General features: G+C 43.8%; 1 protein-coding gene across 1 annotated transcript in view; it reads right to left on the bottom strand.

Moving 5' to 3' along the window:
- Positions 1–9,899, bottom strand: part of Hmgxb4 (HMG-box containing 4) — a 40,050-nt gene extending 30,151 nt beyond the window's left edge. The window contains exons 1-5 of the mRNA XM_032888114.1: positions 9,826–9,899; positions 5,182–5,285; positions 4,427–4,575; positions 4,245–4,323; positions 2,543–3,477 (exon numbers count right to left, since the gene is read on the bottom strand). Of these exons, the coding sequence (XP_032744005.1) occupies positions 2,543–3,477; positions 4,245–4,323; positions 4,427–4,575; positions 5,182–5,212 (1,194 nt within the window). The 5' untranslated portion in view covers positions 5,213–5,285; positions 9,826–9,899. The remainder of the gene's footprint in view (positions 1–2,542; positions 3,478–4,244; positions 4,324–4,426; positions 4,576–5,181; positions 5,286–9,825) is intronic.
- Positions 9,900–23,938: the final 14,039 nt, after the last annotated feature.

Genomic DNA, 23,938 nt, shown 5'->3' with positions numbered 1-23,938 from the left:
AGCTTAAAGGTATGGTTACACAGGTATGTGCATTTGCCAAAAATCACCAGATGGTAGCATTCTACCCTATGTAAGTTTTATCTGAAAATAAACAAACAAAAAGTCAGTCCACAGGTGATAATCTCATCAAGGTACCTTCTTGCAGAGCACATCAATAAATTATAAGGAAGGAAGAAGGAAGGAAGGAAGGAAGGAAGGAAGGAAAGGAAAAAAAAGGAAAAAAGAAAGCCGTAGAAATGAATGTTCAACTCAAGTTAATAAACGCATACGTTGAAGCTGGCCATGACGGTGACCCTATAATCCCAGCACCCTTGAGGTAGAGGTAAAGGATCATCTCAAGTGTAAGGCCAGCTACGGATACACAGCCAGATCCTGTTTCAAAATGCCAAACCAAACCAAAACCAAAACCAAAAAGCAAAATGTCAACTGAGAACTCTTAAACAAAGGCATATGATGCTCACTATAAATTCCTTTAATTCTTTTTCAGCAAACTTCATAAAACAATGAGACGCAAGTATTTAGCTTTGAATTTGGGCTGACTGGGAATATAGAGGGAAACCGAAGAGGTGTGGGATCTCTGCTATGACGCAAAGATCTGAGGCACAGGATGGGGGTGGGGTGGGGAATGTGGTGGGGTCCAGGAGAAATACCAGGAGCAGAATGTCAGTGGTCAGTTCCTGTGCTATTTAAACACCTCTGCATTCATGCCTTCTTTTAACCTCAGTTCTCTTCTTCAAGCTACTTCTGAAGGTCCTGCCCTTCCATGCTCAGCCCTGGGATTTGTTTATGGTATTATCATCTACTCCTGTCATAGGCAGGGCTGAGTCACACACAGAGCATCCGTCTGGATTTCATAAAACAATTTGCAAATGAACAAATGAGAACCTGCCGTAGCCAGATGTCTGCTCACGAGGACTCTTGTACCCAAGGTATAGCTTTTACATCCACACCCGTACACTTAAAGGCACACTGTACGTGGAGAAAATAGCTTGTAACCTGCCCTTTATAAACAGAGATAAAAATGTCATTCCTCAATTATTTTCCTTTTATTTTAAACTTTGAGACAAAGTCTTGCTATGTAACACAAGTTAGTCTTGAACCTGATTCACCTGATTCTGTTTTCCAAGTACCTGCTACCATATCTGCCGTTTCTGTTTTTTTTCCTTTTTCCTTTTGAAACAAAGTCTTACTATGTAGCCCAGGCTGGGATGAATTATAATTCCCCTACCCCAGCTTCCTGGTGCCTACGGTTCCAGGTTTATATTCCACGTGGTACCCAAATTCTAAATATAAATATGGTTGGTTATCCTTTTTTTAGTTGCTTTTCTTTCAGATTTTATATATTTTACTTTGTAGAAATATAAACAAAGGAAGAGAACGGAATGGTTGGTTTTAGGCAACAAAATTATATTTTCTATTATTGAGAGAGAAAAAATCATAAATTTTTCCTTTAGGGCTCTAATAATTCATTCGTGGAATATATTCATAAGACTTCCTCATTTTATTTCTGAGTTTATACATTTATTTTTCCTTTTTTGTTTTTTTCAGATGGAGTCTTACCTATGCTAGTTTTGAACTTTTCCTCTTCCTGCCTCAGTCTCCTGAGTGTTGGGAGAGTCCTGAACGGGCCATCACCCCCAACTCTGAGTTTATAAATTTCCAATAAAAATAGGGTATCAATTTTCTAACAGGGTCAGTTGGAGTCCTTCCCAGGTAGTGAGGTGACTACCTCTCAGTCCCGTCTCCCCAGTAGACAGGGAGCTCCCTAAGGTCAGGAACTGTGTCCTTGGGCTGGAATGACACTCAGCCATTCAGAACACAGAGTGCTCTTACAGAGGACACAGACACATGGCAGCTTACAACCACGGGTAATTCAGTTCCAGAGGGCTGATGCTTTTCTGACACACAGAGCTCAAGCACATAAGAGTACACATAAATAAAGAAAGAACTGTACCCTGTAGATCTGCCCCTCGTCACACAGTAAGCGCTCCACAGTGAAAGGGCAGACAAAGACAAAAGAAGGGAAGAAATAAAGAAGGGTCTCCTCACTATTCCTCCTCTATGGCTTCACCCACACTTCAGTTCACACTCTCTCTCTCCTTCCGCTCTCTCTCTCTCTCTCTCTCTCTCCCTCTCTTCCTCTCTTGGCTTGACACAAAAAAAAAAAAAAAAAAAAAAAAAGGGATGGCTTCACCCACACCAGTTCTTACCTTGTCCTGAGCTCATTTATTAACTTGATCGGTTACTACTGCTTTTGATTTCTCCTCCAAGATGACCCAAAGGGTACCTTTCCTGTGATTTCTAAGAGTCATGGTGTCCTTAAGCCTCTGATCAACAGGCTAGGAGAACAGCTCTGTTACGAGAAGCCAGGAATGAGTAAACTGCTGTCACTCTTCCCTGGGTAAATCTGGCCACTAGTAATACGTTTTGCCTTGTGCCATCTCCAGGTGCCATCTTACCAGCTCAATGGTGGCTATCATTGCCTTGGTTCACGCCAAGGTCTCAAAGAAGAACCTGTTTCATCAAGACCCCTTTTCCTTACCTTTTCTCCCCTCTCTCTCTCTCTGTCCTTTTCTTCCTTTTTCTTCTTCTTCTCCCCATGTCCGTCTGTGTGTAGAGCAGGAAGTGGCAGGGTGGGGATACTGGAGGCAGGGCTGGATACCAGCATGTGCTCTCGGGCAGTGCCATGCTCTCTGGCAGAGCTCCTCTTGGTCCGGGAGTGCCGCTTCTCCTTGTGTCTGTCCTTGTCCTTCTTCTTCTTGCTCTTTTTTGACTTCTTCTTCTTCTTGATCTCCCTATAGGAGTCGTCTATCACCAGCTCCCCGGCCTCCAGCTCCCCAGCTGAGGACGACTCTGACTCCACTAGGATTGGGTCAAGCCCTGTGATGTCGAGATTGGCACTGTGGGGTTCTGGAAGCTGGGAGCCATCCGACCCACAGCCTTCTGGGCCAGGAGAGGAGTGCGAGTCCGAGGATGACTTGTGCTTCTTCCGGGCCGTTTTTAGGAGGCTCTGTAGCTCGTGTCCTAGGAGTAAAGCACCTTGCTCTTCTCGAGCTAATTTCTTGGAGGGCTTCTTCAGAGAAGCCTGTTGGGCAGGGTACTGAAAAGCCTCCTCCTCCACTGAGCTGCTCCCCTTCTCCTTTGGTGAGAGAATAAGTTTCATCTTTAAGCCATCAGGCTCTCGGAGAGTCAGCGTCTCTGTGTTCACGTAGAGTGGCTTCATTCTTTTGGGTTTGTGGGCGTTGCTGTCGTCCAGGGAGGGCTCTCCAGTGCTGCCATTGCCCTTCTTCTTGTGGTGTTCCTTTCTGCTCTCTGAGTGGCTTGAAGAACTGCAGGATTTCTCCCCTGCCTTCTTAGAGGCCTTGGCCCCTGCTGCCAGAGGGGAGGTGATAGCTTTCAACAGGTCCATTGCTGTGTCAGGGGACTGTGGACTAGATTTCTTCTTTTTCTTCTGTGATGACTCCAAAGTCGAAATGTCTAGAAATAATTGAGAAGTATGGTCAACAGGACAGGAAGTAACTTGTAGCAAGTGCCCCCTCTCACCAAAACCCAACTGCCACGAGGAAGAGGCTAACGTGAGTGATTTTGAGGGGAGACACTTTGGTTCCTAACATTCAGAGAGAACCCCATGTACTTCTTGGCTTGGTGGATTCAGCCTTTGGCCCTGCAGACCATTCTTGCCACTGGAGCTGATTCTATCCCTTGAGTCTTCACAGGAGACAGACAACTTAGGACAGACAACTTAGGACAGAGCTGTGGGATTGAGGGCAGTTACAATCTCGATCAGATTGCAGACAGAGTGTCACTGGTTCTTGTGCTGAGGACAAATTCGTTCTAGTGAGGTTAGTCTCATCAGCTACACATAGAGCATAGCTAAGAAAATGGGTTTTGTGAGTACATAAATGCTGGCTGAGAAACGCCTCATAGATATGTAGCGGGCCCAAGGGCTGCATCTGGCAAAGGGATGCTAAGTAGCAACGGCACAGATAAGTGGATGGTTGAGGGGAGAAGGGACCTGGTACCTTGTGTATCACAAATGAAGACTGTTCTTCTATGCTGAGTCCTCCAAAATACCAGCCCTGCACCTCTCTCCTCCTCCACACTGGTTTATCGGCACTCAGAACAAGAACCACTGTCCTGTTAAATAGGCCACTGAGTCAGCGATATCTGGGACCCCTTCCCCTACCCCGACTCCAAGAACCAGAGCTGTGCATATCCCCCCTGCAGCCCATCCCCGAGCTTACCTCCATAGTAGAAATCATCGGGGGAGTGCTTCCTCTTCTTCTTGTGTGTGTCCGTCCCCAAGAAGAACAGATCACTGTCCTGTGGTTAAAGAGGAGAAGAATTGGCGAGTAATAAGATGGCGAGGGGACGGTTTGGAGCCATTCTTCTGGGATCCCGGCTTTGACAGACATCTGGGACTGACCTTTGACTTCTTCTTGGAAGAACTCCTGACCTGCGCAGCGACTTCCTCCTCTTCCCTTAAGAAATCTTTGTAAGACCGCTTCTTTTCTCGTTGGCTTCGGCCAGCTGCAAGTCCTATGTCCTCAAAGCTGTGATCGCCATCAAAGCAATCTGGGAAGCACAGGTTCATTTAGGGATGGAAATGACAAAAGCACATAACAACCAAAGGCCAACAGTCCCATTTCCAAGTTACGGTTACGTCTCAGTGCGTCCACTGAAATGCAGGGCTAAACCCAGAGGGCCAAGAAGACGTCTGCCGACCTGGCTGCAAGCACAAGACTCAAACCCGAAAACACAATGCTTCCATGCTAGCGTCCTCGGACATGGTTTCTTAGTAGTGATCTGGACGGTAGATACAGACTTGCGAGGGAAGGCTGAAAAGGGTAAGGATTCATGTGCTGTGCTGCTCTGTGGGAGTCCAGTGTAAGGTTCCTAGTCCCAGACACCTGCACACTGGAGCTGGCAAGGACTATGAGTGCTGCGGGGATCACCCCAAAAACTAAGACTCTCATTTCAGACTCTTGTGTAGGAACCCCTGTCCTGGTTTTCATGTCCATGGGCCCAGTCTGGGGATGGTGTGGAGGCTGTGTCACACAGTCCTCTGGAGCATCACTTGGTCTAGGCTGTGGTGCCCAGTCTTGGTCTCTATATCCATGGACTGCAGGGACGGAAGAGGAGGTTATGCCCTTTGGAATGCTTCTGAGTAAGGGGTCATACCTTCTTTCTTCATGGAGTCATCATAAGCCATGGTGGTCCTGCAGGGCCTTTGAGAATGTGCTGTGTCACTGTGTCCAGGCTCCTTCCCGTCTACAGGACCAGGTCTGAGAAACAAACAAGGAAAACCTTCCTGTAATGTGAAATCACTGTGGAGAAGCAACCTTCCAGGTGGAAATTCCAAGTAATCCAAGGGCTGACTGGAACACAGGAGTGCCTTGTCAGCTCCTCCCTCTGTCTGTGCATTTACTGGAGTTGAACTTGCAGGGAGGATGATAAGCTTAACTGGAGTTATTTCATGTCTTAAAGTTGACATTTGAAGAAATATAAGTTTTAAAAAAAAACTCAGTTTTAAAAAAAAAACTTCCAAAATTAATGAGAAATTCTGGAATGCCAACAGGACTGATGACACTAAGACAGGGCAGAAACTGACATTAAGTCAGAGGCATGGGTTCGATCATAGTCACAGGATGTACAGATAAAGCCAGATGCAGAGGAGGACAGAGTACACCAATAGTGGACACCACAAAGTCCTACTGATGAGACTGATGAACTCGTAAGCTTTGCTGTGTCATAAGTTAAACAGCACACATACAGATAGTAATAATCTTAAAGCTTTGCATTCTGTTGGGCTTTATGAATTTGTTCAAAGTAACTTAACCATAAATATGGGCATACTTCTCAAATGTGTTGGCTATATGGAAATTTCCAACACTCACAAGGATAGTAAGAAATATGGAGAATGCCATTCATCCACTGGTGATAAAATTAATGATTTTAAGATTTTTCATTATTTAATAAGTACTATAATTTAAAAGTTCTAAGTATTGGGTTTTGTCTTTTGAGACAGGGACTCCTTACATCACCTTGGCTGACCTAAAACTCACTATATAGATCAGAGTGGTCTAAAATTTACAGAGATCCACCTACATCTGCCTCCTGAACACTGGTATTAAAAAAAAGTTCATCTTACATAGTTCTAAATATTTTATTGTTTAAAGCAGTGGGTCTCAACCTATAGGTTGGGTAATACCTTTGGAGGGGGTGTGTCAAACAACCCTTTCACAAGAGCTGCCTACGACCATCAGAAAACACAGATATTCAGCCATAAGAGTAGCAAAATTAGTTATAAAGAGCAACAAAAAGGATTTTATACTCGGGAGTCACTGCAACACGAGGAATTGTACTAAGGGCCATCAGAGCATTAGGAAGGTTGAGAACCATTCTTTAAAGCTTTTGTGGCATTCAAGTTCAGATGTCCATATTGACTCTGAAGATGATAAAGTTATATATTGCATTGTAAAGTAAATCCTTAAAGTTCCTTAAGGACAGAAAACATTTGCATAATTTCTCTTTTTTGAGACTGTCTCAAAACAAAATAACAAAAAATGTTTGTTTAAAAGCCATATAAATCCAATGCACAGGTAGGCCAAGGTTGACAACACAAAGAAAAGCATTGCCATGGTTTTCAAAGTCCAAGAAACACAAAATGTGAAACGAAGTAATTTGCTCAAGGTAAGGGAAGAGGGAGTGAGGTGAATACACAGGAAGCGGACTATTGATTATTAAAGAGCGGGCATGCTGGTTGCTCACAGGGCTTTTTTCATGAAATGAAGAGAACGTATGGTCAGGCCTCATATAAGAATATAAGGAGACAAGATATACATGGCCAGTTTTTCCTGTTGTAGTGTTTAATTACTTAACTTTCTTAAATAGAAACTGTTCTTCACTTCCAACCCATTGGTGTTATCTTAAAAGGGAGTGAAGGTAGGCCACTGAAAATGCTACTCATTCATTTAAAGACAACGATTTTTGCCAGGTAGCACACACCTTTAATTCCAGCACTTGGATAGCAGAGACAAGTGGCTATCTTGTGAGTTCAAGGCCAGCCTGATTGACACAATGAATTCCAGGACTATTTAGAGAGAATCTCTCAAACAAAACAAGGGCAATATTCTCACTAGTTCAAAAACAATGAGTTTATTAGAAAGCCATACAGGTCCCCTCGGCTTTCACAGGCTGATACTAGGTAAAACAATTTTAGGCTGAAGTTTCAGGCTTCTCATGCCAGATGAATTTTGGCATAGAATTCTTGAGAAATAATGCCCTCTTCCTTCCCAGTCCAACAACATCCATATTTAGTCTCATGATACAGCCACTAGTACCTGGTCAAACACCAATACAGTTTTAAACGTAAGTAAAGGCAGGCTCAGAGACTCATAAACAGGTTTTCCCCCTTGAGAACATTAAAACTGATGAGACAGAATTAATCAGTATCTTACTGGTGTGGGAGCCGACTGAACTTTTTACTAGGTATGAAAAGTTATTTCCTGACTGCCGTGAAAAACTAGTAGATTTTAAAAAATGGTTTGGAAAAGTAAAATCAGGGAATGTTCCTTAAGGCAGGTCAACACAGATGTGCAGGCTTTTTGTATAGGGTCACACCTGCTACTACCGGAACTTTCTCAAAACAAAGACCAGATGCTCGTGGGAAAAGTGAGTGAGCCCTGAACACAAGTCCAGGTCACCAATATGTAGGGAAGTCCAGAAACTGAGAACTACTATGGACTAGTCACAGGCCGGGCAGATTGGCGGGCCCTGAATGGTGGCTCAGGGTTCGATGGTGGCTGACTCATAAGACAGTACCAGGGGAAAAAGGTCTCAAGCAGCAGTGTGAAAGAAAGCAGAGCTCAGGAACATTTACACAAGATTAGATAAACCCCAATTAAATTGAGGACTCAGGGGTAGGAAGTGAACTGGGAGGGTTAATGAAGATGAAAAATTTAGGTTTGATTTTCACATCAGAAAACAACTACATCAAATGTTGGCAAACATAAAACAGGCGCCAAAATCCATTCTCTTGAATTCCATAATTTTGGAGTTTACAAAATTCAATGTTGTCAACTTCTTGGATCAGGATAATCTTACAGTTAGTGTTTGTCTTGGTGTGCAAAGACATGACAGCATAGAAAAGCTCATTCATTGTTTAATACTGTTTACGTCATTATATATAGAAAGCGAATGCTTAGAAAACGTGAACGCCGTGGCTGGGCTCTTCCAAGGCTTTTCTTCAGGGTATGGGAAAGGAGAAGCAGGCTCTTAATTCCACTTGACAGTAAAACTGCAGGTCAACCTTCAGCACAGGCTTTTGGGATAACCAAGTAATTATGAAAAAAGTTAAAATCTTCAAAGGTAGAATTTTGTTATTTTGGAAATTCAAAGTGTTAACTATAAAAAAAAAAGTTTCAGAAAATGAGTTTTTTGGAGGTAATCTCTATTCCACCAATCGCTAACAGTATCATCATTATCATCATCATCATCATCATCATCATCATCATCATCCCAGAACAGATTGGAGAATTGAGAAAGAAAATCCACCTAGTAAACTGGGCAAGGAAGGTCTCTGTCCTCCAGATGGGGGTTTCCCCCAAGGCTGTTTCTAGGAACTCAGATTGCCAGTCCACGCAGTCAAAGGAAGAAACACGTCCAGATGTCCGCAGGTTCTGATATTTTGTTGCTACTTCTACCGTAGCACAGGTGAATTCTTGTTTCAGTGGGTTTCCTTCCTTATCCGATCTCCTGGAGTTCTTCTCGCCACACCCTTTTCCAAGGACCTACCTATGCAGCACTCCAGCCCCTGCCAGCTTCGGAACTTGCAGAGATCTCTACAGCCAGAAACGCGCACTGAATCTTCTCGTTGCAATGCTAATAAGTGTAACCACGACCACAGCACAGATTGGCTAATAACACACTCGGTTCCACGAGACCTGCGATCCAAATTTTGACAAGCCATGCGTAATCAACAGGCTTTACTTTGGATGCAGTTTAAAAAAAAAATTTATTTTGCTACAAGGGAATAGAATCAGCCAGTACTAGAAACAAGGGTGGGGTGGGCGGTAGACATATCTTGTCCGATGTATGATATAAACTAAAGTGAATCTACAAGTAGTGGTTGTGGAGGGGGAAATGGGCCTGTATGGAGATGACTCCACTTAAGAAGGCATGTTCAAACTGAGTCGCACGCAAAGAACACACACAATACGAGATTGTTTATCCACACAGTCCCCAAGACCACCGTTCCCGGGGTCCCCGACTTGTTAACCTCCGCAGGTCTGCTGCAACCGCTAGTTCAACAAAGCTCTGCGCAGCTCAGGGAGCTCCGCGCATCCTCTCCCGCTCGCCGCGCGCCCAGCCCTCCCGCCCGTCGGCCCGGGACCTCTCCTCCTGACAGCCCCAGGTAACCCGCGCCTGGGGTCCCCAGCCGCGCTCCTCCCGACCCGTGTTCCCGCGTCCCGTCGGCCTCCGGCACCCCGGAGCGCACAGACGGCGGCGCAGGGGGAGGGGCGGCGCGGGCCGCGGGTCCCTGGGGCGGCCGCACGCCCCCTCCCGGCCCCGCAGCTTTCCCGCCTTCCCCGTTTGAACAGCTCCCGCCGCCTTCCTCCTGCGGCCCGCTCCAGCCCCTTCCCCGGGGCGGCTGCGGCCGCTACTCCAGTTCCCGGCTTGGCCCCTGAGCTAGGCCGCGGCGGGCCTGAAGAGCCTCCGGGACGGTGTCGGGGGGCCGGAGCGGTGGGCGGAGGCCGGGCAGGGCCGTTGCCGCCCCGGGGTGGGGGTCCGGCTGGGTCTGGTGGGGGCTCCGCTCGCCGCTACCTTCACTCGGCTCGCTCGGATCCCGCCTCAGCGCCGCCGACCGCCGCCATCTTGGAGAAGGAGAGAAAAGCGCGAGCAACCAGGGAGCCTCAGTCGAGCCCAGAGCGCAGACTCCTACCGCGGTGCTACGGCGCCGGCGAAAGAGCGTCGAGCGCATCGAATAGAACCTGCTTGCTGAGCGCGGTCGCGGTACCCTTTGAGAATACACCACCCCGTGCCAGGTTTAGTCTAAAAATCTCTTCTCGACCTAAACAAATAATTGCCCAAGTTTTCTGACTAAATTAAAAAAATCCTTTCTGCAAAGAAATTGCCAATAAAAAATATCAAGCAAGCAGATTAATGTAGCCAAACACCTGCCCCAACCCAGAGTCTTCACAGGTCCGTGAACTATGCAATTAGAACAGAAGTTCTGAAACTGTGGAACTTCACTTTGGATTTTACACGTTCACTGTCAACTACATTTTTATGTACTTATCTACCACGTACACATTCAAACCCCGAAAACTCCATGAAAAACTTAAAATTCGAAAAGCTTTGTATTCTCTTTTACAAACTCATGGGTCCTTCTCTGCATTCTCTGTTCTTTCTGGTCACCTAATAGTAGCCCTTCTTGTTCTCTTTTTACCCCTAAGTCTTCAGTATTTAAGGCAGAATATTATGATGTGTATTTCAAGACAGTTTGTTCTTTGCTGGATTCAGAGCGATGAGGATTAATAGCGGTGTGCATTTGTAATTTAGCCTCTACATCTGGATAGTATCCTGGGTGAAATGGAAGATACACTGTTTTTTCACCAAATCACTACATCTCTACTGCTCACACACATTTTTGTTTAAGTGTTAAGAGGACTGGCGAATTGGTTCAGTGGGTTAAAGTATTTTACACCAAACCTCTGGGTATGTGTTTGACACCGGAAGCCTGCATGGTGGAAAGAGAGAACTGATTCATACAAGTTTGACTACCACAGGAATGCCCCCCTACAAACACACAAAAAAGAAATAAATAAAAGTTACTCTTTGTCTAAGAAACAGGAGGAAATAGTTTCTTCTGGTTTGCTGAGGAGAACTTAGACCAGTAAGCATTTACAATGTCCTGAGCCTGGTTTAATATAAAGACCCTGTTCTTATAGCCTACTGTAAGTGTATAATAGCCTTCCATGTGAACAGTGCACACTCGATCAGAGCAACCAGAAGCTGGTGCCCTTGTTACTGAAAAGACCCAGCCTTCATCTGTACTGCTAACAGCACTGCTATAGGGAGGAAGTTCTTTTCTTTTTTGCTTTGTCGAAGTCACAGGACGTAGGTGTTTTGGGGGGTAGTGTGGGTGGAGGAAGGGGCAACCCTGGCTGTCCTGGAGCTCATTATGTAGACAAGGCTTGTCTGAAACGCACAGAAATCCTCCTGCCTCTGCCTCCTGAATGCTGAGATTAGAAGCGTGCACTATTAATTTCTTTTAATTAATTTACTTATTATATAAGAGTACACTGTAGCTGTCTTCAGACACACCAGAGGAAGGCATCAGATCTCGTTACAGATGGTTGTGAGTCACCATGTGGTTGTTGGGATTTGAACCCAGGACCTCTGGAAAGAGAAGTCAGTGCTCTTAATACTGAGCCATCTCTCCGGCCCAATTCCTTTTTTTTAAAACAAAAAATTATTTCATCCCGTTCCCTCTTTTCAACCCTTTCCATTTATTTCTCTCAAACTCATGGCCTCTATTTCCTTAACTGTGGGTGTATGTTCATGTTCATGTTCGTGTGTGTGTGTGTGTGTGTGTGTGTGTGTGTGTGTGTGTGTGTGTGTTCACACACGCATACTCATGGAAGCCAAAGGAATATACTGCAGATTTCCTGGAGCTGGATTATAGACAGCTGTGAACTATGGGTGGGAGTGTGTAGGTTAGGTAAGAGCGGGATGGAGGTAAGGCTGGAAAGGCCCGTTCTTTAAAATATGACCAGGGCTGCTTCTCGTGGTGAGATGCTGGTGCCCACTCATCACAGAATTTTGGTGGGCGAGGTTTCACCACTGCTGTGGGGCATCCTGGCATGGCTCTCTGGAATTTGGTGACATAGGGTGGAAGAAAAGAGCTGACCCCACTGAGTTCTCCTTTGACTTCGTGCAACATAAAGAATACATTCATTCTATTGATTTTAGTTGTCGGTTGGGGTTGGCATAAATCAAAAACCCTACCAAACCTCGCACTTGAATAGATGACAGTTTGAGATGTTTCAGTTGTTCGTGAGTAAAGGCATCAAAGTGTCATAGAAGAGGCACAAATCCAACTTCAAGATAGGAAAGCTATAATGCCTGGGACACCTGGATAGAATGAACAGCCAATAAGATGCCAAAGAGGGACTGGAGAGGTGGCTCAGTGGTTAAGAGCACTGACTGCTCTTCCAGAGGTCCTGAGTTCAATTCCCAGCAACCACAAGGTGGCTCACAACCATCTGTAATGGGATCTGATGCCCTCTTCTGGTGTGTCTGAAGATAGCAACAGTATATATATATAATATATATATTATTATATAATATATAATTATATATAGTATTTAAAAAATTAATATAATAATATTATATATAATTATATATATAATATTTTTTTAAAAAAAAAGATGACAAAGGGGAGATCTCTTTAAGACCCAGCAAAGACGCCAGCTAAATGAAATATACAGAGAAAAGCCCCCAAATGAGGCGTCAGTGACTATGGGATAACGTTGAGGATAAAAGCAATCTGAGAAGCTGAGAAAGGAGAGAGAATGACTTTTTATTTCATTATTGTTTTTGACGTTGTTAAAATTAGAGAGCTACAATGGTTAAGAACGCAGGCTGAATTTAGTTCCTAGCACCACCCCCTAGCGCACAGTAGCTGTAATTTTGGTTCCAGGGGTGAGGATCCAGTGCCCTCTTCTGGCCTCTGAAGACACTGCACTTGGGTGGTACAAAAATCCATAAGCGGGCAAAGCATACATAGACATAAAATAGAAATAAATGGAATATAAAAAAGACATTTAGAGAGTTAGGTATAGTGGTACATACCTGTAGCTATTTGGGATGCTGAGGCAGGAGGATTTCTTGAGCCCAGTACTTTGAGGTCAGCCTGGGCAACGTACAGAGAGAAACTCTTAGTTCTAAAATGATGGCATTGGAGAAAGGTGAGCAGGATGTCTCAGTGGGCAAAGGCAACCCTGATGGCCCGAGTTCTATCCAGGAACCTGGCAGTAAGGAGAGAACGGACTTCTGAAAGTTATCCTCTGACTTCCACATACACCTACAGGCACACGTGAGCGGCCCCCGGCACCACATATGTAGGATGATGTCACAGGTGAGGCAGGTACAGGATAGAAGGAGGCCTGTCATTGGAGGAGAAGGAAGGATGGGCGGGAGAGAAGTTTGAAGGAAGAGGAGGAGACAAGGGGAGAGAAGAGACAGGGCGGAGGAGAGGGGCTGAGAAGCCGTGGCAGGACAAGATGGCAGGTGATGTTAAGATTCTGCTCTGTGTATTTACAGGTTGTTATTAATGTTCTCAAGGGATGGATGTGTACCGGTCATTGTATGTTTAAGTGGACAATTATATCTTACCTATTGGATCTAAGATTATTGTGTTGTGTGTTCTTTTATGTGAGGGTTTGAGTGTAGGAAAGCGTGTGGCTGGGATGTGTTTCCGCCAAGATATCTAGCAGATATCTGGACACCGAGGTGCGGACCTAGCGGGGTAAAAGACAACAATACCCATTATTATTTTTATATTTTTACAACAACAGATGGCGAGCCAAAGTGATGGGCAAGAATCCACTAGTAATCCTGAGAGTTGAGAAAGTTTTATTCTCTAAGAGGCCCGGCATGTTAAGTCATGTGATATCTTAAGCGGAATTCAAACAAAGAAAGGGAAGCCACCCTGGCTGGCAGGCTGTAGGTCCCCTGCTGTGTGATAAGTAATGGCAGATCAGAGAGTTAGAGATTAAAAGCTGCTTTTTAAAGAAAGTTGTTTAGAAAGTCTTTCAGGATACTCATATTCTTTTTAACGTGGGCTCCACGGGAATTTTGGGTTGAAATCCTAGTTAGACAAGCTACTTCTTAATTACAGGTATTATTAGAAGGTGATTGAGTTTGTTTTTGGAAAGACGAGAGTAAAGAGATTACCTGAATCAGGTGGGGATTTTCATCCACGGTTCAGAACTTAGATAGGGAAAAATTAGTCACTACCTCCAAGTAGAGAGTTGTGATAAATGTCTGTAACACAGGCAGAGTGAATGCAGACATATATTATAGAAGTTATTAAGGTTAAAGAAAAATCTGTGGCTCCGGGTAGAGAGCTTAACAGATGGATATATTTTGGGTTAAATTCCTGAGTTTTAAGTTGCATATTGGTTTTAGAATTGATAGAAGGTGTTTAAGTTTGTTTTAAGGAGAGTAAAGAGATTACCCGAATCATGTGGTGATTTTCATCTATCGTTCGGAACTTAGATAGGAAACAATTAGTCACTAACTCCAAGTAGAGAGTTGTGATTAATGTCTGTAATTCACCAGAGAGAGTGAATGCAGACATATATTATAGAAGTTATTAAGGATAAAGAAAAATCTGTGGCTCCAGGTAGAGAGCTTAACAGATTGAGATATTTTGGGCTAAAGTCCTGGTTTGATATGTTGCTTATTGATATTGGAATTGATAGAAAGTATTTGGTTTGTCTTATGAATTACCCTGCTAAAGGCCATATGGCTCGTTGATGCCGGCTAGCGAGGGTTTGTGGTTACTTTTGATATTTACTATAACAGGAAGCTCGAATTCTCTTAACATGGGCTCCACGGGAATTTCGGGTTAATTTCCTGATATCATAGAGTACCAAAGCCTATCAGGCTCATTGTTTAGCTTACTTCCTTTTTAAAAAATTGTTTAGTCTTCATGATGGGTGTGACTTTGAATTTTATGGTTATATCATTACTCTGGGAGAGAGTGCAAGATACAAGCTTTTCTGGTTTCAGACTAAGGAACACAGTATTTTGGGAGAAAGATTTTGTCTTTGTGCTTTTAAAAAGTGTGATTAGGCTCTGGAAACCTCACAGAGTCATACTGATCAGATTTGATAGAGGTAGACCGCCTGGAAAATTTATTCAGGAGAATCAAACAGAAAGATATCTCGATTCTAAACTTTTGTCTTGAGAGTCGTATTTTACAGAATGTGCCTACTTGGAATCCTGGTCTCAAGGAGTTTCAGCTGGGTCCAGTCAGGACACATCCTGCTACAGCATTTGCTTCATTCTTCCTACCCCCTACCCCTAAGGATATCTCAACGCCCATATACAGCTTGAAGAAGTTATGGAGGAGTCGTCGCCCCAATTCCCTGGACTTTGGGGGGCTGAAAGTGGTTATTCTAAAGTTGTTTTTATGAGGTACTTAAAATTGGTTGTAATTTAACAGAGAGGAATTAGGTAGATTGAGTTATACAGTCGTAATCTTATTTGTTAACTAAGCTAAAATCATATCTTTGTTTTGATATAGAATTTATTTGTTAAAAGAGATTAAAAGTACAAGGTTTAGAGCCAATCCTTCTATTGATGTCATTATAAACTTCTGAGTTGATTACACATGTGAGTTAAGGGCCAAATAGCAAATATACTACTGACTTTTTGAGAGAACTTTCAAGATATTATTAAGATATAAAGACAACAGTACAGATTGTCTTATATAGGTAGATGGTTTTCAAAAACGTCAGAAATCCACAAAATTTGAGATTTAAAGTTATTTATCTTTTGTTGAGACGTATCTGCTCCTAACAGTTACCCTTTGGTGGATTTTATGAAGAATGTGAACATCTCTACCTCTAGGTGAGGCAATACTTTGTGGCTAGGCAGCCACTACACAAAACTGCCTGTTTCATCTGCAGACTAATACTGTCCAGAAAAGGACAAATTATGCAGAATAGTTGACTGATAAACCCTGCCAAGACAGGGTGATCAGCCCTTCAAAATCTGCATTTCTAGAGTCTGTCAGTTGATTTTGGGCCAAAAGGCTGAAGATTTGAGCTCACATGTTGCTAACAGGGGACTGTGCTAGCGGAGATTTGTCTCTACAACCTCTCAGTTCTGGAAGCCCTGTTAGGCTTCCTATGTGTATAGATATTTGGTCATTCCCAGATTTCTGATGGGGTTGAAGACTGATTAGTCTCATAGCCTATCAGGCTGTTTAACTCTAAATATACATATTTTATTGGATAGTTATCAGGTAGTATATAAGCTAGCCAAGATATAATACAGATTTTAAGCCTTTCTTAAGCTGGAATGGATAATTAAATGTTCTGTTTAACTGATATAGTGTTGGACTGGGTGTTAGATATATTTTATGCTCTTAATTAGAAAATGATAGTAGTTGTGCTCAGCTTATATTTGAGAGAAAAGTTTTTTTTAATTAGACAAAAAGGGTGAAATGTAGGATGATGTCACAGGTGAGGCAGGTACAGGATAGAAGGAGGCCTGTCATTGGAGGAGAAGGAAGGATGGGCGGGAGAGAGGTTTGAAGGAAGAGGAGGAGACTAGGGGAGAGAGGAGGAGACAGGGCTGAGGAGAGGGGCTGAGAAGCCGTGGCAGGACAAGATGGCAGGTGATGTTAAGATTCTGCTCTGTGTATTTACAGGTTGTTATTAATGTTCTCAAGGGATGGATGGTACCGGGCAGTGTATGTTTAAGTGGACAATTATATCTTACCAATTGGATCTAAGATTATTGTGTTGTGTGTTCTTTTATGTGAGGGTTTGAGTGTAGGAAAGTGTGCGGCTGGGATGTGTTTCTGGCAAGATATCTAGCAGATATCTGGACACCGAGGTGCGGACCTAGCGGGGTAAAAGACAACAATACTCATTATTATTTTCATATTTTTACAACAACACATATACACATCCTGGCACACATGAGCGGCCCCCAGCACCACATACACATCCAGGCACGCGTGAGGGGCCCCCGGCATCATCGTTACCATCAATTTACAAAGAAAAGAATTAAAAAAACAAAATCAAAAAGTGATAGTAATGTACCAAATCTAAAACCGTGGCCAGGGGGCATCGTCACAAGCTAGTTGCACGAACAGTAATCGTAAGACAGTGTTAAAATGAAAGTAGCCACAAGAAAAGGCTAAACAAGCGTGTGGGGAAACATTTAACGTGGCATGTTGACTGCTGTCCTTATTGAGGTCTGCTTGGATGTTAACCGTAGGCTCTGGACACCTGAATTTTGGGAGCAGCTTTAGTTTTCTTGCCCTTCTGACTGAAGGTTGCCAATTCTGGCTTGTGACCAGTCAGTCATTCAGTAAACAGACCCCAAAGCTCTCCGAGGCCTGTATATACATTGCTCAAACAGCAATGCTCAGAGGGCTCAGCTTCCTGTTGGCATTTCCAGATTGTTCCAGGTGCCATTATACCATTTAGCTTCTATTCACACCTCTTTTCTTCCTAGCACCCTCTCCAGCGACCTCATGACCTTCAGGATATCTGCAGTGGCACGGCTCCCTGTGCCTATCTCTGCCTCCCCACCTTTCCCTTCTATGCTTAGGTCCAGGAGCCATGCGGAAAAGGATCTCATCCCCACGTGGGTAGCAATGAGTTCCTTGAAGAGGATGAATAGCCATGTTTTGTCCTCAAGGGATGAATTCAGTGCTGGATAGCTGGGATGTAATTGCTCCTTAAAGACACAAATCTCAGGGCTGAGTCTAGATCACTGGTCCCGAGACCAATTTAATATCCTTTAATTCCCACTATTCCATCTCAGAGCAAAATACCCACCTTTTCCATAAACCAGGCCATAGCTGAAATTACTCTGGCCTACAACACACGTTTTGGGGACTTAAAGCCTCAGAGGGAAGCATCAGATTCCCCTTTCCTTTTCTCCCGGCGGGGCACTTCTCCTATGTAAAAAGTACCTACAAAGAAATAAATAGCAAGTAGGCAGTATGACTTTTCTTTTGGCCTGTGGTAGCAAATTCTGTGACATCAAAAGGTAGTTAGTCTGGGCTGGAATGATGGCTCAGTGGTTAAAACCATATACTGCTCTTCCAGGGGACCCGAGTTAATTTCCCTGTGTTCATGATGGGTGTCTCATAATCTCCTGTACCTTCAGTTCCATGAGAATCCAGTGCCTCCTGCTTCCTCAGATAGAGATACACGTAATTAAAAATAATAAAAATAAATCTTAAAAATGAAAGGATTTAGTGGACTGAGGATGTAGCACACATACACACATACGTTTTTTGCACTTAATATTGTCAAATTAAGATTGTTCTAGGGCATCTGCGGCCACAGGAATGGAAATCCCGCTTGAGGAGGATGACTAAGTGGGTGTGACTGAGCCTACTAACTAAGCAAGCCAATGAGGGTGAGAAGGGGACAGGTGAGAAGGGATGCTGAGGAGACAGACGGGCAGGATAGGGCTGGGAGCTCAAAGCTGTTTCGGGAGGAATGTGCTTGCTTCCTTGCTAAACCTTCTCCTAACGATCTCCTCTGCCTGGAGTCTGAACTGAGTATGTGAACGACACTGAGAGGAGGCATTCGCACACCTTGTGCTTCGCCAACTAGACTGACCAGCTCACCTCTCCGTATGAAAGACCCTGTGCTAGAGCTTGATGGTGCCCCATTTCCTGGGACCCACTCCTGCTACATGGGAGTTTTCCCTTCTACCCTCTTAAGTGCCCACCTGTGAATAAGAATAGCCCCATAGGCTTAGCCCCATATTTGAATGCTTACTTACCAGGGGTTGAAACTGTTTGAAAGGATTAAAAGGATTAGGGGGTGTGGTCTTGGAGGAAGTGTGTCACTGGGGGTGCGTTTTGACTGCAGATCAGGATGTGGCTCTCAGCTACTTCTCTAGTTCTTTGCTTGTTATGCCTGGCACTGTGCTCTCTCTGCCATGTTGATATTGGACCAAGCTTCTGAAACGGTAAGCAAGCCACCCAATTAAGTGTTTTCCTTTAGAAGAGTTACTGTGGTCAAGGTGTCTCTTTACAGCAATAGGACAAGGACTAAGATACCCTCTGTGGCCCAAGAATTTTATTCTTCAAATTCAGGAGACCAGAACCCTCCTACCCTAACTCCTGAGCGAAAGCCTTCCTCAGAGGAGAGGAAGGCTTCCTTGAAACTCAAAGACACTCCAATATTCTTGTATCACTGCTTCCTCACTGAATAAATCCAACTAATAAATGGAGAAAAATGATGGGATTAAACAAGACAAGCACCCTTTGTCAATCATTCTAATCTAATGATTCATCTGATTAGATCTGATTAGATCTAATCTAATCTATTCAGGTGGGAATGGTCAAAGACACTAATGCCCCTGAATGTACACTGGAAGAGTAACAGATAGCTACATAATCTCATCTTGGTTTTCAACAAGATACATGTTAACTGAAAAAGAAAAGAAGTGTAACATTGAATCAACCGGAAGATCTTTTTTGTTTATTTATTTTATTATTTTTTTATTTTTTTGAGACAGGTTTTGACTATGTAGTCCTGACCTGTCTAGAACTCCCAGAATGCTGGTATCTGGTAAAGGCATGAGCCACAACACCTGGCTTGAAGATCAATGAAAAGATTTGCTTATTTTATTTATGTGTGGCTGTGCGAGCTTCTACACATCATATGCATGCAGATACCCATAGAGGCCAGAAGAGGGCTTTGTATCTTCCGGAACTGGAGTTATAGGTGGTTAGAGCTTCCAGGTTAGTGCTGGGAACTGAATTCAAGTCTTCTCTGCAGGAACAGCAAGTGTTCTTAGCCACGGGGCTATCCCTTCAGTCTCCCTCAAAGAATCAATATTAACACCATCAGTAACAGGATAGAGTGATAGCACATTCTTCTTGGTATAATGCCATGAGAAGAGCTACTACTGTGACGTCCTACCAGAAGCGGATAATTCAAATCCTTTCAAACTAAGTACACTCTACAATGTACCTGGCCTGCATGCTTAAGAAGTGTCAGTGTCTTGAAATGTGCACATAGATTCATATACAACTGAAGGGACCGGAAAGATCCAACCATGGAAGGCCATGCTTGAGCTTGGGTACTCTTGGGCACAATTGATGTTACTGGGACCTTGGTGAAATGTAAATAAGGTTTGAAGAGCAGAGAAAAGCACTGAATTTATGGCTTTTTTTTTTTTTTTTTTTGGCAATCAAAATGTGGTTATATAAGATTAATTTAAAATTATTATTACTATTGTTGTTGTTGTTGGTGGTGGTGGTGGTGGGGTGTGTGTGTGTGTTTGAGAGAGAGAGAGAGAGAGAGAATATGTAGGTACCCTTTAAGGCCAGAAGAGAGCACAGATCTCCTGGAACTAAATTTACAGGTTGTGATGCTGTGATGGTTTGAATATGCTTGGTCCAAGGAGTGGCACTACTAGGAGGTATGGTCTTGTTGGAGGAAGTGCAGCTTTAAGACCTTGGTCTTTGCAGCTTGGAAGTCAGTCTTCTGTTTGCATTTGGAACACGAAGTGGAACTCTCAGCTCCTCCTGCATCATGCCTGCCTGGACAACTGCCATGCTCCTACCTTGACAATAGACTGAACCTCTGAACTGGTAAGCCAGCCCCAATTAAATGTTGTCCTTTGTAAGAGTTGCCTTGGTCATGGTGTCTGATCACAGCAGTAAAACCCTAAGATAGGGGCTGGAGAGATGGCTCAGCGGTTAAGAGCACCAACTGCTCTTCCAGAGGTCCTGAGTTCAATTCCCAGCAACCACATGGTGGCTCACAACTATCCATAATGGGATCTGATGCCCTCTTCTGGTGTGTCTGAAGACAGCTACAGTGTACTTATATATAATAAATAAATCTTTAAAAAAAAAAAAAGGACGTTCGTTTGGTCCTGTCTGCCTCACATTTGTGTTGAGGGCACCTGTTCTAGTTTGCTTTCAATCGCTGTGATAAAACACTGAGCATTTCAGGAAAGCTTATTTGATGTATATGTCCTGGTCACAGTCCATCTTTAAGGAAAGTCAAAGCAGGAACTCACAAGGGGAAGGAACCTGAAGGCGGGAGCTGAAACAGAGGCAGGCCATAGGGGAACAATACTTACTGACATGTTCCCTCTGGCTTGCTCAGCATTCTTTCTTATATAACCCAGGACCGTCTGCATAGGGTGGTACTGCCTGTGTGAACTGGGTCCTGCCACCTCAACTTTAAGCAAGAAAATGCTATGTGGACTTGCCTGTAGGCCAATCTGATGTAGGCATTTTCTCAGTTGAGGTTCTCTCTTCCCAGATGACACAAGCTTGAATCAAGTTGAGGAAACACTAAGAAGCAGGGGGTCATTCATTCAAGCTCTGGGCCATTCATTCAAGCTCTGGGCCATTCATTCATGCAATGACTCTTCCTAAAGCCTGTGATGAGGACAGGAGACAGAAGTTGGCTGGGCAGGTAAGGGTAGAAAATCCTGCAACAGAATCGTGTTTTCCTCTACTAAAAGCCAGAAATGTCCTCGGTGGCAGCTTTGTGTCTGTAAGAGGCCAGAGATGCCATAGTGTTTGTTCTGCCCTGGCCAGAGGTCAGGGATGACAGATGGGGGAGCCATTGTATCCTTATCTTTTTCTCCCCACAGGAGCATTCCGGCTTGGTCACAGTCCGTCTCTAAGGGTTTATTTATTTATGAGGATCTGATGGAAATAGAGGGGCATCTGGACACCTTAGGAATTAAAAACCGGGCTGACCAGTGCATCTCCCCTGCAGCCAAATTTTGGTGACTTTTTTTTCCCTACTAATTCCTTTTTCTTGTTTCTTTGGTCACAACTACTTAACAAACTGTGACCACTACCAAAAAACAGCAGCCAAACGACCCACGTATCACAGCTCTAGTATTTACATAACCTCTAAAAAGTCCTCAGAATTCCAAATGTCACACAACTCGTAGAAACCATTGGCAGGAGGTAAAATCGCACCTCTGCTAGAGCATGAGGCAAATCACAGTCACCTGCTGTGGATAATCCCCATATCCCACACTGGGATTAAAACAAAACACATCCTCATACTATTTCTGTGTTTTTTTCAAAGAAACGGACACTCCAGAATTGTTCCTCCTCATGCCTTATTAACTCCACAGGAGTGACCTTCAATGGCTTCACACTTCTGCAGCTATTTTTTTTTTTTTTTTTTTTTTTTTGTGCAGGAAGACTGCCTTCCCATTTTTCCTGTGCAGGAAGTCTGCCTTCTTTCTCTGAAGCTCTCCCCCTGGGAATCTACGATATGTTTCTTTTGAAAATTTACCACCTGTAGCCACTACATACTGGCACATGCCTTTAATCCCAGTACAAGTGAATTTGGGCCAACCTGATCTGTAAAGCAAGCTCTAAGACAGCTAGGCCTATACAGAGACACCTTGTCTCAAAAATCAAATCAAACCAAGCAAAAATACCCCAAAACAAACTAAAAAAAACCAAGCCTGACCCTCCCACCCCCCATGATGTGTGAAGTTCATTCTTTGAATATGTGAGTCAAGACTAGATTGACGCTGACTCAGTGTGAGCTTTGTGTGAGCACAAGTGTCTGGCAGCACAAGTGACTCCTGAGATAAAGCTCACCCAAGAGCTGAAAAAGGCTTATTGCTTTTACAGACCAGTCAAAATTGCCAGGTCATTTGCTAGAGCCCATGATACTAAAGGTCCATGGACAAACAAACTTCTTTATTCTGTGAGGGTTTGTGGAGCTTTGCAGGGGATAGCCCTCTGCCTTCTGCACAGTGTAACTGGGGCTTCAGTGGTCCTTTATGGAAACATAGTATCTATGGAAACAGGGCTCTCACCTCAAAGTGAAGAGATTATTCTGAGCCAGATAGCAGGGACCATAGCTTAGGAACACAGATTCAGGCTGACTGAATAACATGTTCCAATGTGAAAGCGATTTTTTTTTAAAATTACAGAACAAAAGGAAGTCATGAATGGAAGCATTTACCAAATATATTGCTAAAAACATCAGAGAAATAGGTCACATGAGGTTGTGCAGTAGGTCTTAGATGCTATTGAAATGACTACGAAAGCTGTTTTGTGACTTCATTTTGTGTTTGCTTAGACAGTTCTCCGCCCTCTACCCCCTCCCCCTATTGGTCATGTCTCCCCTTGGCAACACACTTGAGACTTCCATGGTCTTGACTATGTCCAGATATATTAACAAAAATAATTGGCAAGTTATGTCTAAATCAACTATGATGTGCCAGGAACAGACCCTCATCTAACTGTAATGTATCGTCATGGTTTTTGCCTTTTAAAACTCTGTATCTCTGAGCTTGGGCGCCAAGAGACTTTTTGGAGCGTGCTCTTGGTCTAGCTATCCATAAAAACAGACTTAAAGCTTTTAATTAGCTTAGTCAGGCTGATTGTCAACAACTATCCTGAGCAGATCATTACACCATCTGATGACAGGGTTTGCCCTCAGGTTGGTTGAAGCTAGTGGTCTCTTAAGGATCGTAATGCATTCTAAAAGATTTTACCTGACGGTCAGAAGGAGGTCAGGTTAGATGCAGAGATGGGCAAAGTTGATGATGTTATAGGAACTATAAGCAGCCCAAGGCCCTTTGGCTAACTTGCTACATCCCCCTCCCCTGCTAGGGAGTTCTAATCAGCCAGTCTTGTAGCATCCACGTGTCTTTTCTTGGTTGTTTAGTTTTGACACTGGGTCTTCTTGTGCAGACTGAACTGCCCTTGAGCTCACAGAGATCCGCTTGCCTTGGGAGTGCTGGGATTAAAGCTGTGTGCTAGCAGGCCAGAAGCAGCTTTTTTTTTCTCCTTGGGGGAACGTTAGTTCTCAGTAAAGCCTCTCTTCCTTCAAAAGAGTTGATTCAAAAGCAGAAAAGGATGTCAGCACGCGTAAGTTTCCACTGTAATATACCCATGAAAACACCATGTTCACCCTTTCAGCATCCTCTGGAATAGGTACGCATTTAGTCTTATCAAGATACCGTTTATTTGGGCTGGAGAGATGGCTCAGCGGTTAAGAGCACCCACTGCTCTTCCAGAGGTCCTGAGTTCAATTCCCAGCAACCACATGGTGGCTCTCAACCATCTGTAAAGAGATCCGATGCCCTCTTCTGGTGTGTCTGAAGACAGCTACAGTGTACTTATATATAATAAATGAATAAATCTTAAAAAAGAAAG

This window comes from Rattus rattus, chromosome 17, assembly GCF_011064425.1.
Source record: "Rattus rattus isolate New Zealand chromosome 17, Rrattus_CSIRO_v1, whole genome shotgun sequence".
In the NCBI taxonomy this organism is placed as follows: Eukaryota; Metazoa; Chordata; class Mammalia; order Rodentia; family Muridae; genus Rattus; species Rattus rattus.
The sequence above is the reverse complement of the archived record's forward strand: the minus strand, read 5'-3'. Positions and strand labels throughout refer to the sequence as shown.